This window comes from Emys orbicularis, chromosome 5 (genome assembly GCF_028017835.1).
Source record: "Emys orbicularis isolate rEmyOrb1 chromosome 5, rEmyOrb1.hap1, whole genome shotgun sequence".
In the NCBI taxonomy this organism is placed as follows: Eukaryota; Metazoa; Chordata; order Testudines; family Emydidae; genus Emys; species Emys orbicularis.
In genome coordinates this window covers 78,491,452-78,509,663 of record NC_088687.1, presented here as the reverse complement: position 1 = coordinate 78,509,663, position 18,212 = coordinate 78,491,452, and the positions used below count along the sequence as shown (strand labels likewise).

The following is an 18,212-nucleotide window of genomic DNA, read 5'->3' as shown; positions in this document are numbered from 1 at the left end:
GCAGCAGTTGGTTTTTCTTGTTGTTCATAAGTATTAACTGGTTGCTTGTATGCAATTATTCTGAACACAATCAGTGTCTTGTATTGACTGTATCTGAGGTGCTAACATCATGTGAGCCTGGGGCTTTAAAATAATTCAAGCTGCTAATTCAAGTAACATGTTAAACACTTTTAAACTATTTGTTGCAGGTGTTTTTTAATCAGTAAATTTTTAGCACAGTTGGCAGGATTATGAAAATATGTGATATACATTGTGATTGTTTTTCTTTTAAAAAGAGAAACTTTATAAAGTCAGCTTCAATAAATGATTTGCCACAACAGTGAAAGATCATGAAAACTAGTTAAAGCCCATCACAGAAACACTCCCCTCTAGAAGATACACTCATACAAGAGCAGAATGGCACTTAGAAGCTGATGCATGAATCTTATGATCATACATAGAAAAAGCCTACTTTTTTTCCCCAAGAGCATGGGAACCTGATTTATTGTGTTCATTCTTAATCACTGACAAACTTCAGTTTAATTGTCAGGCCTCCCAAAATCATGACACTGGCTTAAAAATCATAAGATTTAAAAAAAAAAAAAACTTTTTATTTGCCTTCTGGTTTGTGAGCCTTTAGGGTTCCCCTTTTCAAGCTTTTGGAAGTTGCGGTTTTCAGACAAAAATCAAATATTATGAGAGGTGGCAACAACAGCAGTGCCCCAAGACCAATAATAATAATTGAAACATAATGAAATAAACAACACACATTCACATCTCAGGTGGGGGTGGCCTGCTCTGTGCATTGCAAGAGTCATCCAAGTTGCACAGGTGCTTTCCTGGCTGGCAACGGTGCCTGCCCTGAGTTAGGGTGAGGTGACTGCTCACACCTTAACCTAGCCTCAGAGCATGGGTCCCAATGCCTGGGACATAAGGCATCACCTGGAGGCCAGCTCCCCCTCTCCTGTGCCATGGCACCAGCTCTAACTCACAGAACTCAGGTGAGAGACCCTGGGTAGCCCCACCCCAGGGTGAGTCAGAGCTGGCACCTGGGCACAGAACAAGGGGTGGTCCAGCTCACACCTCAGCCTGGTGCAGGTGGGGGGCAGCCCCGCGGCCGCCCCAGCTCTGCCCTCTTGGCACCAGCCGCCTACACTGAGTGCGCTGGGCGCGAAGAACCTGAGCCCAGTCCACAGCTCAGCAGCACATGAGCTCTGCCGGGGGAGGAGGGGGTTGGGGGTGGTAACAGCGGAGGGAGGGAGCGCGGAACGGCGAGGGGGCGGGGCCATTCGCTCAGCCGTGGCAGCTCCTTCCCCTCCCTGGCGGTCGGGCGCGTCTTCCGGGTGGGATTGTGAAATTGTGGCCGCGTGATTAGTCACGAGCTCAGGCGCGCGCTTCCCGGATGATGTGTGAGTGCAGCCGGCGCGCGGCTATGGGGTTCGGCGCGCGTCGGGCGCTCCGCTTCCTTCTCCTGCTGCTGCCTGTGTCCGGGGCGGCGGGCGCGGGTCTGGCTGCGCTGCCGCTAGTCGTCAACACCTGGGCATTTAGGAAAGCAACGGAAACAGGTGTCGCTGGCTCCGGGCTTTGCCTCATGCTGGTCCGGCAGGGCTGGCCGGCTCCTGCGGGCCGGGAGCTGGGGTGGGGGTTGTTGGGGGCGCGGCCACTCTTGCTCTCCTTCGCACCTGTACAGCGCCCGGACCGGTGCAGCCCGGGGCATTCCCCGCAGCGCCTGGAGTGCAGTGGGGTGGCGTGGCTGTGACTCAGTCTTGCACTGCTGTCCTTGATCGCGTGGGGGAGGCTGGGCAGCAGGGGGAGATGCTGTTCTCGGGGGTATTGCTAGTTCAGGTATTCAGAAAACCTTTGGCCCTGGTCGTGCACGCCGGTGTACTGATAGAGCTAGAGATGGGATTTGTTTTTTCCTCCCAGTGCTGGTTTACCTAAATGGCTACAGTTGCTGTGGATAGACTATACCAAAGAAGTCCCTAAGCCAACTTCTCTACGTTTCGTGGGCCAAACTAGTAATGGTAGCGTTCAAGCAATAGGAAGTGAAACTATAAATGCCTCAGTTAAACACGGGGGATGGGATGTTTCCCTATGGCATCTGGCCCAAAATTTAAATTTTATTAAAAGCTTTGCAAACCAAAGAGTAACAGGAGTGTTTCTATGTTGTTGTCTGTAACTATAATAATAATAATTAATAAAAAACAACAACACCATTCACCCAAATAGCACACGATTAGGAACCTACACATAAAGGTAATTTGTTTATTTTCCTTTTTGCATTTTCTCAGTTTGGACCATAAAACACCATAAATTGGCAAAAACTTGAGTTTTTACATTACTTTCACTTCTAATAATCTGAATAGATATTAAAAAGTGTGCTTAAAATATATATTCAGAATCCATCCCACATACTTCTTTAGACAGCAGCATTTCTGACCATTATCAAATTTTTCTTTACTCCATTTTACCTCTTTTAGGAGGCATATATGGCAATTTACAGATAAGATGTGTATTGTTGACTCCTACTGTCACCCACAAAGATAGGAATAGCTTGTAGAGACACATTTAGAAAATGCACCTAAGCTAGACTACCGTAGTTTTGATATGAATTCTTTCTTGTTAGTTAACAGAGTTAAAACCTAATTTTGTCAGCAATGAAAGATCTCACTTGCAATATACGGCTCTGTTTCTGCCAACACTTACCCATATGCTTAAATTGATTACTTTTGAGTAGTCTCACAGAAACAATGGGGGAATTACTCAGAATAGTAAAGGTTGGGTATGCTGTCACCCGTGTCTAGTGGAGGTCAAAATTAGGGTGACCAGATGTCCTGATTTTATAGGGACAGTCCCGATTTTTCACAATTGCTGTCTGGTCACCCTAGTCACAATGGAGAGTGCCAGTATTAGGTCAGACTGTCGAAACTTGGCAAACACTTCCAAATTGGTGGTATATCCTATAGTTAGATTTGGCCAAACCAGCAAGGTAAATGTGCTCCTGGGTCACTTTACTAGCTCACCATAAAACCACTGACAGTCTAGCTCAGTGGTGGGCAAACTTTTTGGCCTGAGGGCCACATTTGGTATGGAAATTGTATGGTGGGCCATGAATGCTCACAAAATTGAGGGTTGGGGTGAGGGCTCTCCTGGGGGTGTGGGCTCTGGGGTAGGGCTAGAAATGAGTGCAGGAGGGGCTGTGGGCTGGGAGTGGAGCAGAGGGGTTCGGAGTATGGGAGAGGGCTCTGGGCTGGGGCAGGGGGTTGGGATGCAGGGCAGGTGAGGTCTCCGGCAGGGGTGTGGGCTCTGGGCTGGGGCTGGGGATGAGGGATTTGGGGTGCAGGAAGGTGCTCCAGGCTGGGACTGAGGGACCTGGAGGGCAGGAGGGGGATCAGGGCTGGGGTAGGGGGTTGGGGATGCAGGAAGGTGCTCTGGGTTGGGGCTGAGGGGTTCAGAGGGCGGGCAGGGGGTTAGGGCACAAGAGAAGATCAGGGGTGCAGGATCTGGGCGGCGCTTACCTCAAGCAGCTCCCGGAAGCAGCAGCATGTCCCCGCTCTGGCTCCTACGCGGAGGCGCAGCCAGGCTGCCCCGTCCACAGGCACTGTCCCTTCAGCTCCCATTGGCCATGGTTCCTGACCAGTGGGAGCTGCAGAGCCTGCATTTGGGGCGGGGGTAGCATGCGGAGCCCCCTGGCTGCCTCTACGTGTAGGAGCCAGAGGGGGAACAAGCCACTGCTTCCAGGAGCCGCATGGAGCCACGGTATGTGCGGAGTGGGGCAAGCACCCAATCCTGCTCCCCAGCCAGAGCTCAAGGTCCGGATTAAAAGATCTGACGGGCCAGATGCGGCCAGTGGGTCGTAGTTTGCCCACCCCTGCTTTAGCTAGTCTTCTTAGTGCTGCAGTCACATTTACTACCCAGACAAACTGGACTATTGTGCTGAAAGGTTATTAAAACCAAAAATCACCACACGCTGAGTTTTTACAGCCCCCAAAGCCAGTCACTTACCACCAGGTCAAGGTACACTTCAGATCTCACCAAATACAACGCTGCAGCCAATCCTTTAGTAAACGAACTAAAGATTTATTAACTAAGAAAATAAATGAGTTATGCAGTGGTGTAAAGCAGGTAAATTTAAATTCCGGATGAATTAAAGCGTGTAAATCCAAAATGCTAGTAGGTATGTTATATCAGATAATTTTTTATAAGTCTCTCTGGTTTGCCCAAATAGTATCGGGGACCTCAATCCTTTGTTCAAAATTTTCCGTTGTCAAAGTTCAGTAGTCCAGAGGTGTAGTAGGAAAGAAGAAAGAGGTAAAAGGTGCTTTTTGTTCTTGCCTTTTATATCTTGACCTCCCTTCTGGAAAAATTCTAGCTGTTTCCTAGCTTCATTTCGTAGTTGCAGGCTCAGCAGTTCTTCATATGAATTGTAAATTTTGCTTGCACCTTTTGTGTGCTATTGCTAGGGTGTCTTCACAGCTCCTTTTGTTATTCCTGAAGGGCTAACCTGTGGGTGCTTCTAAGACTCACAAGAAGTTTGAGTTACAAACACATAGCAAAATGTCATAACTCCATATCCAATATTGATACACACATTATAACAAGATAACAATACACAGCAGATTATAAGTTTTTCAATGATACCGTACAAGGTATATTTTATACAAGATTTATCACAATTTTGCAAAAGTGGTGGTGACCATATTAGTGTAGTCGATCACCTTCCCCATTATACAACATCACATATGCACATAAATATTTGCAGGATCTGGGCCCATCTCCTAATCCTGCCATTTGTTCCAGAGGGGAGGATCTCTGCACCCATGTGGGAATCCATTAACTTCATTGTGGCTTCACATACACTCAGGGCTCTGACCCCATGAAGCAGTTTGCATGATCAAGGTCTGTGGGCCAAGTTCAGCAGAGCCATTTGTGTTGACTCACATAAAAGGCTTTTTTCAAGCCACACACTAGATCTCAAAGGATAGATGACAGAGAGGGAGCAGGGAAAGAGATGGTTATTTTTAGTGCTGCATAAATATTGTTTTTAGTTAGTTTGTTTTTTTATATATACTTTAAACACTGTTAGGTTTAATTTTGTGCCTGGCACATTTTAACTATGGTTAATTCTCTCTGAAATGGCTCTTAAGAAATGCTTTCAATATAACATTTTCCTATTGTATATTAAAAAAAATCGTTAAATATGCCATGATCCTGCATAGCTACACAGACTTAATTTAGACTCCATGTAGGCTTGGATATACCTGTGTGAAAGAGTTTGTATGTGTTTCCTTAGTGCCCTTCACGCCTTGGAGAGAAGGAGTGCTTTAATTACACAACAATAAATTATTGGGTTTTTTTTACTTAGTATATGAAATACACTATAATTGTGGACACTATAGCAACAACTCCTCATTCACACAAATATCCCATCACTTCCCATTCAGAAACATTAGCCAATTATGCAAAAAATGATGACTTTTTATATCCTGAATAACACTTTCTCTAGATTTCACCTAAGAATAACAACATATTATACAGTTTACTTTTACCTGCCATACTTGGTGTAGTTTCTTGTGTATTTGTTTTTATAATTTTAAATGAAATATTAGACAGTAATTATTTTAACTTACCAGGTGTTTGTGTTGCTTACAGCATGGTATACCTTACAGTCAGGAGGCTCTGAGCTGGATGCAGTAGAGAGAGGCTGTGGTCAGTGTGAGACTGATCAGTGTGATGGAAGTGTGGGGTTTGGAGGAAGTCCAGATGAACATGGAGAAACAACATTGGATGCCATGATTATGGATGGGTAAGAAAGTTACTTAAAGAAGAGAATAATCCTAAGGATTTTTAGTACAATTCAATATGATGTAAGCATTGTTATATGTACCATGCCATCGTGTTGATGTGTTCAATAAACATTACAGTGCACTCAAACTCTAATATTGATGTGTTCATGGGTACAGTAGAAAGAGGGAAATATCCAGTCAAGCAGGGACTAGATTGCCGTGGCACCAGGATGTTTGGAAGCTAACTAAGCATTTTTGTTGCAATCCGACATTAATTTCCAATAGCTCCCATATCTAGCAATCAGGCTAAGGGATGCGTATGGAGTTCCTGGGAGTAGAGTAGAGATTCTCCCTGAAAATGAAGCATAATGTACAGCACCTATACGACTGTTTGCCTGAAGAGGCAGAGAAAGGCTTACTTCTGCAGGATTGGGATATCTGAAGGTTTAAGCATAATCTTAATAGAGGACCATTTGCTCTTTAATTTCCATACAAATTTTACTTTCATGACAATTTTGTGTTATGTCTTTTAGACCTTATTCATTGTTTAGGTCTGGCCTACACTTGAAAGTCTTACTAGAGTAACTGGTTTGCTTAGGGGTGCAATTATTTATACCTGAAATACTTACACTAGTAAAACTCGAATATGGATGCATTTATATCAGTACAAAGATGATTTCAACCAGTACAGTATAATGTACCTCTATACTGATATAACTGCTTTCAGGGATGTTGTACTACTTTAACTATACCAGTATAGATAAAATGGTACAACTTCTTACTGTAGACAAGCACAAAGTGTATATAGCAAAAGATATGTAATTGTTTTATTATCCTCTGTTACTGTTTAATATATGCACACCTTAAATATTTCTCACTTCCATATTCTTCTTGTTTCAGCAACACCATAGAAGTTGGGGCAGTAGCAGATCTCAGACGTATAAAAAATGCTATTGGTGTAGCACGGAAAGTGATTAAGCATACTAAGCACACATTATTAGTGGGGGAGTCAGGTAATTATGTACTTTATTCAGTTATTTCCAATTCTTACCCTTGTCTCAATTATCACTATACAATAAGGAGACTTACGATAGATGAATCTTGATGGTAGAGGAATCCCCCACATATATATTCAAATGAATGCTATTAAGTAATTGAAAAGCATTTATCCTTCTTTAAGTTTATTAAATATCTACAATTATCAGGGTTTTTTATTCTGCTATTTCTACTTGAACTAAAACAAAGGGTTTTGTATTCCCTCTACAGATTCAACTGCAACTGTTAACTTTTAATGCCAGAGCTGTTTTAATATCACTGAAAATACAGATACTAAGTGAAGATGTTTTGACATAAGACACTATATAAATGGAAGCTGGTATATGCCAATATTTCACTTAAAATACAAGGGAAGCTTTACTAAAAAATTGAATGGCAGAATTTGGTACCTAATTTTATTTCAAAATTCATTTTCATATTTATTGAGCACTGTCGCTGTACTTTGCAATTTAAAAACATACATGAAGACTTTCTGCCTCAAAGAGCTTTTAAATAAATCAGGTACTGTACAGCTTGGCACAACACACCACATGGTGATAAATTCTATAAACAGTGGAGGTTTCATCTTCTTAAGGTAACCTAATACTTTATTGGTGGATTAATATCTTTAAACTTTATGGAAAAAATGTTTCTAGGAAGACTTTGAATAGGGAATGGAAGATTAGTTGTCTTAAGGGTTTTTTAAGTGTAGGGGGCTGCATGGAGGAAGTCATGAAGGCAAAGATGATATTTAAAAAGAGGTGACGTGGTCATTGATAGGAGAGGACGATGGATTTGGCAGCAGCATTTTGGATGGAATAAAGAAAATGAGACAAGACAGAGATGACAGTTGCTGTAGTTGATGCGAAGACTTCTCTAGGTCTGGAAAGGGAGGGCTGGAGTTTGAGATGCTTTACAGACCCTTTTGATTTGACCAGGAGGCGGTCACTAGTGGCTGTGGTAAGAGGAGTATCAGTAGCATACAAGGGATCCAGGAGGGAATGAGTAGAGTGGGAAGTAAAGAAAGTCACAATAGACTTTGTGCTTCAAGGCGAAAGAGAGGTTTGGGATGGGGTAAACTAAAAGATGTTTGGGAATAGCAGAGCAAGCTAGAATACCAGGAATGAAGTCTGAGAATGACTGAGAATAAGGGAGGTAGGTTTGAAGAGCAAGTCAGAGGGGGTGACAAACTTCAGTGCTATGTGTTAGAAGGGTATAGAAGATGGAAGGGGGGAAAAACAAATTCTTTGTGAAGGAAGTTGGAATGGTCATACAATTTTCTCTGGAAGTGCTCAGCGGGATGAGAGCAGGGATGTTGGAAGCCAATATGAGGAGTGACACTGGGAACTGGTAAAGCAAACACTGATGGGAGAGGATAGCAGACTCACTAGAGTGTGGACTTGAACATTAAAATCAGTGGAGGAGAGGAAGGCAAATTTCTGTTCTACACAAAGTATTAGAAACAATTTTAAAAAATTTGTCCTTAAAATGTGCTTAGATTGAATGACTTCTTGTAAGAGTTTTTCTACAGGATTGTTTCTGCTTTTTATCAAGCTATATAGTCAGATACCCGCATTCTACATATTTCTGCTCTTGTTTGGAGAGTAAAAGATAAAAACATTTGAAACTAGGATAATCTCCTTAATTTTTCTGTCCGCACAGGGTTTTTTGTTTTTTGTTTGGAATGATTGACAGAAAAAAGAACACAACCATGCCCTTAACTGTTAAGCATTATATAAAATTTACTGTAATTGATGGTATTTGAATGTGTGGAAAGTACAGTATATTGTTTCTGGCACTAAAATTTTAATGGGAATTCATGTTACTTTTGGTTTTCATTATTGAAAATAATTGAATCTTATATTTCTGACTTCCTAAACAGTCCTCAGAGTCCTTTTCAGTTTAAGTGACTCCAAATTATCTCAGCTAGGGAGTATGAAAGATGCTTTTTTTTACAAAACCATGCTACCTTAGTGCACATTGCCCAACAGCTCCACTTCCTGGAATAAAAACAGGCTACAGAAGTCATAAAAGGAGGATCAATAAACATGAACAATCAGACTTTTCTGAGCTCACTTGCTCTCTTATTAGGTTACTCTAGATACTGAAACGTTGGTAAACATTCAGTAACTTAACTATCGCTCATGAAACTCCCAATACATGTGTAGCTTTAGAAAAGCAATTCAAAATTAACTACTAAATCAATTGAAAGTGTTTTTTGTAATATTTGGATAAGCGGAAACTCCTAAGAATCTTATAAAACTATGTATTATGTTCACATAAATATCTAAGGATTCAAGCATGGAAGGGATTGGTAACTTACAAATTTGTAAACAATTGTATCTGAATTTGATTTCTTCCAGACTGATGATGCCAAAGATTACTGTAACTAAAAGATGAATGAATAGAGTTTTTTCTGGGTTTTTTTTTTTTTCCAGTTCATTTACTTTGCATTTGGTTGTGCTTTGTGGCAATTGTTTTCATTTCTTCTCCTGTATAGACAGTCAGTTTCCCCTGCTATTGATGTTTGTTTTTCACACAGTAACAATTATTAAAAAAAAATTAAGAAATAAATAATCAAATTTATATTTTAGGAAAGTGTGATAGTAAAGCCACATAAATTGTCAGAGGTATTCAGGGGCAGGTATTGATATCTGAGTCTTTCTCTGCTTACCTCATATTTTAAAAATGTCTAGATATCAAATTGATAGTGTTTTTGTAATTAATTTGCTATTTACAAATTTTTGCTTGCTTAAATTAAAATTTTCCTGTTACACATAGCACAATCTTGGATTTGAATGGTATTTGTCCTGTTTGAAAAGTTTTGCTCCTTTTGTACAGCAACATGTCTGAAGAGAAAGCTCTCTCATCATAGTCATAGAGAACATATTTAAATGAAGAGACAAAAAGACATACTAGAAGTGTGGGATATAGTGCCCTCAGTAAAGGAGGAATTGGATATTGATGATATATCAGAGATTACACTGATATACCGTTTGTCTGAGGGACTATATTCTATAGTTTCAGGGGGATGAGCTATATATAAACTAATATATCATCTTGATCATAACATATATTGTATGATAAATCTAATGTACTCATGCTACAATATTGTTGAATTTGTCTTTTTGCCTGTTAAAGCCTCACTGTTTGCAGAAAGCATGGGATTTCCATGTGAAGATTTAACCACACAGAATTCTCTTTCAATATATTTAAAGTGGCTTAATCAAAACTGTCAGCCAAACTACTGGAAGGTACAGTATAATTGTTTTATTTTAGAAATTTGATCACACAACATTGCTTGTTACTCTTGACTTGTTAAAGAAAGAAATACTTCATATTAAAGGAACAAAGAATGTTCCATTAAACATTTAAAAAAAAATCCTGGAATTCTCGCTCACTTGATATACTTGGGGATCGGAAGCCTGTTTGCTGCCTGATTTGTAGAATTCTGTTAACGTTGATGTTAGTACAGTAATTTTTCATTTCTGAATTTGGGAGAAAATCCTAACCCTTAACAACAGAGGATGATTTCTCAGTGAGGCATGAGTGCAGAAACTTAAAATTGAGTCTCTAAATGAAATCCCTTACTGGGAATTAAGGCCTTGGTTTTGCAGGTATTTAAGCACATGAGTGACTTTTACGTATGGAAGTAGTCCCATTAAAATTATAGGGACCATTCATAGGCTTAAGTCTTTCCAAAATTGAAGCCTAAATTGGCAGCTGTAGATGATGATAAACATAAATTAGCATGTTTATCTCTGTGCACAGACTGTTACATACTTGCAGAGCCCACGCATCTGTAGATTGTGTTGTCTTTTTTGTATCTGAAATGTGGTGGAATTGAGACAGTTTAATTTGGTACATACTCTCTTGCCTGTTCATTTACTTGAAAAAGTGTCCTGCCTAAAGTATTACTTTTTAACCAACTTTAGTCATCCTAAATACAGGAGTCTTACTTTATCTCTTAGTGTGGTACTAACAGCAACTTTGTTTTTGTGGGTTCTTTTTCTTGCTGAAGAATGCAAACTTGTTTTGACCAAAGAATGAGTCTTGTGATTGTTCTGCTACTTTTCTCTAATAGGCACTATCAGATTAACAGACCCTGTATCACACATTATTGAAAGCCAATCAATGCATCTCTTAATAAGAATATCCATAGCTTTTGTAACTTCAGTACAACTGCACATTAGATATCTTAAAATATTGTACAGCGGTAGTTATATAGTGGAATTTAGATTTTTGTTGTAGTCGTTTGTTTAAAATGCATCTTTATTGAAACATTAAAGACTCATGTGAATAAAATATTGATTACAGAATGTAATACCAGATGCTTCAAAATCCTGTGGACCATACAAACAGGCTAAACAATTAAATAGTGAAGAATGGATCAACTCACAGAAAAGAATAAATATTCATAATCATGATACAATTGGTAACTCTCTTTGGTTATTTTATGCTAAAAGATGTATTCATTTTTTTGCTTCATGATCAACTCAATCTTACTGAGTTCAAATAAAAAAATATTTCAAACTGGTAGTATACCAGATGTACAGCACCATTTTCAAGTGTGTACTACTTACACACATGTTCTGAAGGAGTTGGTTGCAACTCCTCAGTCAATTTAGGGTTTGTAAGTCTAGAATCTATTTTAATCTTTCCTCTACTTTTTAACTTCTGATTTGAGCAACAGTATTGTTTGCAAATTGGTATGCTTAAAATAGGTTAGGAGTAATATTCTTGTAAAGACTTTCATACTTTACTGGTAAAGCTTTTTTGTTGTTGTTGGGTCGTAGGCAATTTTGTATGTTTATTAAATTATTTCTCGTATTTCATGATTAATTTTTCACATGTTGTTGGCATAGCAGACATTCCAGAACTGCAGACTTCAGAGATACATTTCCAAACTCCTCAGTACAGATTATCTATATTTTGTCAGTTAAATTTTGTCTTCTGCATTTTGGACTGGATCTTTGCCAACTTGGTGATTGATTGTCATGCAAAAAATCTTCAAAATTTTCATTACCAAAGAATTACCACTTAAGTGCTGAGACACACACACAAATTCATCAAAGTACTTAAGAACATGCCTAATTGACTTCAGTGGGACTACTTACTGCTTTAAGAATCTTTCTGAATTGAGGCCTGAATTACATAACTGCTTGAAGTAAGGGGGTGCCAAGATTGGTGGGTCATATGTTGAATGGTATGTCACCTCTTCATTTGTACTTGGTTAAGGTAGTTAGACTTCATTAATGTATTTTAGAGTGTTTATGTTTGTACTAGAGGCTTTTTGGACTCTTTGAAATTTGGATAAAATAAACACTCACTAGAGAATTTAAATTATACTTATAATTGTTTTACCAAGAATGATTATATATGGCCCAATTTTCAAATGTTTTAAAATACCAATATTTAGGTCCCTCTGGAAATGGCAATTCAGGTGTAAAACTTCATTTTAAAAGTAGGGCCCTTACAAGGGCTATAAAAATATGATCAGTTTTCATGCTGCTGAATTGTAACACTGATGTTTTAACAAATATATGAGAAATTATTCTTGTTAAGCTTCACCATTATTTAAATCTATAGGCATGATTGTAATTGGTGGTTCCGGAAACGTTGCAGTGGGGACATCTACAAATGGTGCAGTCCACAAAATCCAGGGGTTAGTATTTGTAGTTTGAGAAAAAGGCATCTGGTATTTGTAATCCTTGATTTCATGTAAGTATCTGTGTAGGTGAGGTGATATTTTGCTTATCTGAATGATCGTGTTTATACAGGGACTAGCACAACAGGGCCCCATTTTTTGGTGGGTCTTTAAAGTGCTGCTGCAATTACAATTTTTAGTGGGCTTGTTTGTTCAACTTTGTGTATAAATATAGTAGAAGTTACTTTAGGCCTGCTTTTTTCATTTTTAAATGGGAGCAAGAATAGGTTTTTTATGAGCATTGTCTAAAGAATTTGTGGATCTAGGATTACCCCCTGTATATTTGATGTTGAATTGAGTTTGTTGCTTTATGCTTGTAATAGCCTTTAAAAGCTTTTTTTTAAAAAAAATATGATAAACGACACACGTTTTCACTCTTTAAAGTTAAAGAAACTTTAAAAAACTCATGTCAGTGATAAGTTTGATTTGGTCTGACCCAATAAGCATCTCCAAAACTTTAGGAGTCACAACAGGATCAAGGAATGAGGGCTTGTTTACACATGGACCTATTCAGGACCTATTCCTGAATAACTCTGTATGAACTCTCTTATTCAAGAATGAGTGCCTTTTCCCAAATTTGCCTAATCCACCGTGGAAGTGGACTAGGCTGAACCAGAAACCTTCTGGATCTTGAAGGAAGAATACTCTGGAAGGCTGAAACTGTGGAACAGTCACTATTTCACCAGGTGGTTTTGCTTTTTTTTCTTGGCAGTGTGTCAGAGTGTCTAAGTGTCAGTCCTTGTTACTGAGAGTAGAGTGCTCTCGTTGCCACGATGTAAGATTAGGAGTTCCTGGAGTATGAAACTGTAAAATCCTGGTGTGTTCTCATTGCTGCTATATATTTATTTATTTTATTTATTGAAACAAGAACCCTGTCTAAGAATTTGCCTGTAAATATTGGGTCTAGCTCTGCTCTGGTACACTGATTCAACCCCACTGGCTTCAGCTAGGTTGCACAGTAGTGTAACTGGGACCAGAATTTGGCCCATTATAACTAACTGTCTTCATTTTAACTTGATGGGTTTCTTTTCCTTCCTCTATATAGTCGTGTAGGGGACTCGCCAATAGCTGGAGCTGGAGCCTATGCTGATAGTACAACTGGAGGAGCGGCAGCCACCGGAGATGGTGATATCATGATGCGCTTTTTGCCCAGGTTTGTCCTTTTGGGGAAGATTGCTTACATTTTTGCCAGAGAATTCCTGTGAAACAAATAAAAAAATAAAGTGTTGAATTAATAAAATTATCAGTTTTATTGGTTGCTTAACATATTTGGCCATCGCTTGCTTTTTTATTCATGCCAATCAACATGGCCATAAAAACCAGACTAGTCCCACATCCTCTGTTACAGACAACAAATCACTTAACAGTTCTTTAACATGTTTTCTGTTACCTCATTGCAAATCCTGTGAATGTTGCCAAACCTGGGCTTTGACCGAAGGAATGAGTGGATTCTGGATGTAAATGCACCCCACCAAAAATGCCTTGTGTCCTACACTCAAGTTTCAGTAGTGGGAACAAAACACTTCTTAAGTGTTAGGAAGAAGAGAAAGTGGTCTCAGAAGTGGCTGTTTTCTTCACCATTGGAATTGTATATTGTCAGCATCTTAATTTGCCTGCGCCTTTTCATTTCCAAAAATGGTGTAGTCTGTTTTAAAATCTGGGTGTCTGAATTTTGCAAATGGTCTTCATGGATAGCCTCAAATAGAATACATTACAGTACTCCATTCTGAAGGTTACAGAGACATTCATATTTACAATATAATTCACAGCAGTGATCCAAACTATTCGGGCAACTGAACTGCCCACTCTAAAACTCTGACAACACAAATTAGTGCCTGCCACCTCGTATTCACTTGTAAGTGGTGTAGACCTCAGTGGATCTTGAGCTACTCCAAATCAGTCTTGAAATAAGAGTGGACATTGGCATAGTTCATTGAGTTATTTTGAATTTTGAGAAGCTAGCTATAGCGCTACATTGATTTCATCTCACAAGCTAATAGTTAAGATGCTAAGTCATCTCTTTGGCAGCCTGAAGAACTGGTTGCAAAAGCTTGAAAAAGCAGTGCTTATACATACCAGTTTTGGTAAATGATTGGACTAGAAGACTCTGTCTGTGTCCTTTCTGTTTATGTCAGTATGCTTGTTCTTGTGCAGATTGACAAGGGTATATAGTCTACAGTGGAATAGCTCTGAATTGTCAAAAGTCCAGAAAACAGTAATTATTTTGCCCCTTGTTTTTTCACTTCTGAAATGTTGATGTATGGTATAAGTTAATGTCTCAAAATATCAGAGGGGTAGTCGTGTTAGTCTGGATCTGTAAAAAGCAACAAAGAGTCCTGTGGCATCTTATAGACTAACAGAAGTATTGGAGCATAAGCTCTCGTGGGTGAATATCCACTTCGTCAGACGCATGGGAAGTGGGTATTCACACACGAAAGCTTATGCTCCAATACTTCTGTTAGTCTATAAGGTGCCACAGAACTCTTTGTCTCAAAATAATTGACTTATGACGAAACAAACTATGGATATAGCTCTACATTCAAATTTTTATCCAGCTCAGGTGAATAGATAGGTTTTTTTGGTAACTTGTATCTCTGTGACAGAAGATATGGAGTCCAGAGATAAGGAACTTCCCAAAATGTGATAGTAGTCTCCTCCAAAGTGCCAGATTTGAAGCTCATTCCCTCCTTAGTTGAGTTTTTCTTATTGTAGCAAGACATAGTGGCTTGATATGTTCATGTTTCCTGAAAACAAAACAGAATACTCTTTTAGGCCCATGTTGTACTGTTACTCAAAATTGTTGACTGAGATTTTGCATTGTGGAAATGTAGAACTGGTCAGCAGTATCGTTAGTCTAATGATATTATTATGTGTTATGTATTGTTACTATTTATATGAAGGTATTTAAGTTTGGTTTTGCATTTAAAATAAAACACCTTTAAAAAAGAAAATGCCTTTGATGGCTCCCTGGTAAATCTGAGACAACTTTAAAAAAAAAAAAATCATTAATGAGGAAAAACAACAATTCAACAGTTCTTGGAGACTTCAAGCAGGAAGGAGTTGATCAGTAGCTTAGTCTCCAATTTTGTATTTGTGTTCCAAAGTAAATTATTTTGCTGTGTTCATATTAAGCGGACATGCAATTGATTGAGTTCTGATCTATCGTATTTTAGAATGTCTGTTCTGATTATATTCAGTCACAATGAGTAACACTTCTGATTTGTTTCCTAAATCAGCTATCAAGCAGTGGAATATATGAGGACAGGAACAGATCCAACTACAGCTTGCCAGAAAGTTATTTCCAGGATCCAGAAGTATGTTCCATACTTCTTTGGTGCTGTTATCTGTGCCAACACAACTGGAAGTTATGGTATATCTTACTGTTATATTTTGTTCAACACAAAGAACTTTGACACAAACGAGTGAAACATAGAGGTGGATTTTAAAGGCGCAGACTGCAACTTTTTTTAACTTTAACCAATGTTGGGGGCTGGAGGGAGCAAGGGGACTGTCCACTCTCACTATCAAATACCAAGCATTTTATTAGGTCCAGAGGTATATGATTAAATGGTATCCTACCAAATACCCAGTGAATCAGGTTGGCCCTCTTCAGCCTAATATCTAAGATTTGCACAGAACTTTCCTGGAGGAGTTAGTAAATACTTGAAACCATTTACAACCTCAATTTCTCATATTTTTATAGGTATGATTAATTTGAAGGTTGTTTAAAAAAAAAAAAAAAAAAGCCCAAACTTCTTTGGGACATGGCATAAGGCAGTCAGAATGTGTACACACCTTCAAATCAATCCAAGATCAGCCATTATGATGGGCATCTCATTAGTGAACCCTTAGATCAGTAGAAAGTAAAATTTGCTGATCAATATGGCTTATTGGGTAGACTGCTTGTTGTATATCTTTGATCTTACTTCCCACAGTTCTGTGTTTGAGAGATTAGAGTTGTAGGAACACATTACACTCATCAGTATTAAGATATATTTTTTCTAATTTACATTACTAAATTTATTAAGTGCACTACACTCGTAATGAGAACACTGTTTCCACCTGAAAAGTAAAATGCTTTTGAGAAATCTCAATGTTGGGTTAAACAGATTGTAAAAGGAAATTACACCATTGTAGCAGAATTAATAATTGAATCTTTAGAAGATGAAATATGACAGACATACTAATCCTATAGGGAATAGGCAAGTCACTTTTGTTTCTATTTTCCTTTCCCAGGTGCTGCCTGCAATAAAGTTCCAGGATTCACTCAGTTTCACTTCATGGTTTTTAGTCCTTTGCTAAATCAGCCATCTGAGCAAGTAGTAGACTGCATTTAATTTTTATTGTACCGACTGCATTTACAGTTAAACACGAAGGAGGAAAAGAAGGCGGAAAAGGCTCACTGACTGCCATTTTACAAAGTGTTTGCAGTTTCCTTTTGCACAGATATTTGAGGAAGAGTAATGTATGTGGAGATAGCACATATCTCTCTCCTTTTTTTAATGTATTTTGTTTTATTACCATGTCACCAATATGTTAGTAAACTTGATTTGTAGTTTCTCAAGCTAGCAAACTAATTTATTAATCTGGCAGGTTATTTCTAAATTCTGGTGGGCAAATTGGCTTCATCTACAGGATGAACAAATTTGATTTTTTTTTTTAGATACTGTGTAGAGATCCAAAATATCTACTAATGATAAAGTGGGATTTCAAAATACTCTGCTGGTATATGTTGATGACTATAGTTTAAAATGGGAAATGCCTTTTGGAACCAGTCTCAAAAACAGATGAAAGTTTGTATGACTGTTGTACCAAGAAGAACTGGAGAACAATTTCATGACTGAATGGAGAAGCAAAAGCTTCTGCTTTTGTGGTGATGCTTCATCGTTCCATGATGTTCAGTCACAGTGATGCACTATTACATTGCAAATGTTATCCTGCAGTGTCAGGAAATTACTCTATTTTGTGGCTTTTTGTGACTCAGGTACATTATATCTTCACTCCCTCCTTTCTTCTTTTATTTCTGGGAACAAGTGGAGATGTTTCTTACTCCCCTTCCAATCCCAAAGTGTTGGGTAGGATCCCAGCAACTGACTCATTTTCAGAAGATGGTTTCCATACTGTGCTTCCCTTTTCACTTCACATGTTGTGTTCTGTCAGTGTGGGCAGTGCTTCTGTGATCAGCATTCCATTGCTGCCTAAGCTCAGGTAAAGCATCCATCAGATGTACAGATTCCGAGCCCACAGGAGAACTGTGGATGGAATAAGACTGATTTTTCTGTATTAAATCTTTCACTGGCCATAATTTATTTTTGTAAATCTTTTCATTTTAACAGACCTTTTTGGCAGCTGAACCCCAGATTAATAAATTAGAGGTGATAAGTAACAGCATGGATTTGTCAAGAATAAATCATATCAAACCAACCTGATAGCTTTCTTTGACAGAGTAACAAGCCTTGTGGATGGGGGGAAGTGGTAGATGTGCTATGTCTTGACTTTAGTAAGGTTTTTGTTACTGTCTCGCATGACCTTCTCATAAACAAACTAGGGAAAAACAACCTAGATGGAGCTACTATAATGTGGGTGCATAACTGGTTGGAAAATTGTTCCCAGAGAGTAATCATCCGTGGTTCACAATCATGCTGGAAGGGCATAACGAGTGGGGTCCCACAGGTATCAGTTCTGGGTCCGGTTCTGTTCAATAT

The 18,212-nt window shown here is 38.9% G+C and overlaps 1 protein-coding gene across 2 annotated transcripts; it reads left to right on the top strand.

The window, feature by feature from the left end:
- The first annotated feature begins 1,358 nt into the window (after positions 1 to 1,358).
- Positions 1,359 to 17,922, top strand: AGA (aspartylglucosaminidase). Of its 2 annotated transcripts, none has more exons than XM_065404962.1 (9): positions 1,359 to 1,388; positions 5,632 to 5,785; positions 6,666 to 6,778; positions 9,942 to 10,054; positions 11,118 to 11,235; positions 12,390 to 12,465; positions 13,553 to 13,660; positions 15,744 to 15,877; positions 16,744 to 17,922. In XM_065404962.1, the coding sequence occupies exons 1-9, from the start codon at positions 1,382 to 1,384 to the stop codon at positions 16,842 to 16,844; spliced, it is 924 nt and encodes a 307-aa protein (XP_065261034.1). In that variant the 5' UTR covers positions 1,359 to 1,381; the 3' UTR covers positions 16,845 to 17,922. The 2 variants fall into 2 exon arrangements, with proteins under 2 accessions (XP_065261034.1, XP_065261033.1); XM_065404961.1 differs by having other exon boundaries at positions 1,382 to 1,544.
- The last annotated feature ends 290 nt before the right edge of the window (positions 17,923 to 18,212 follow it).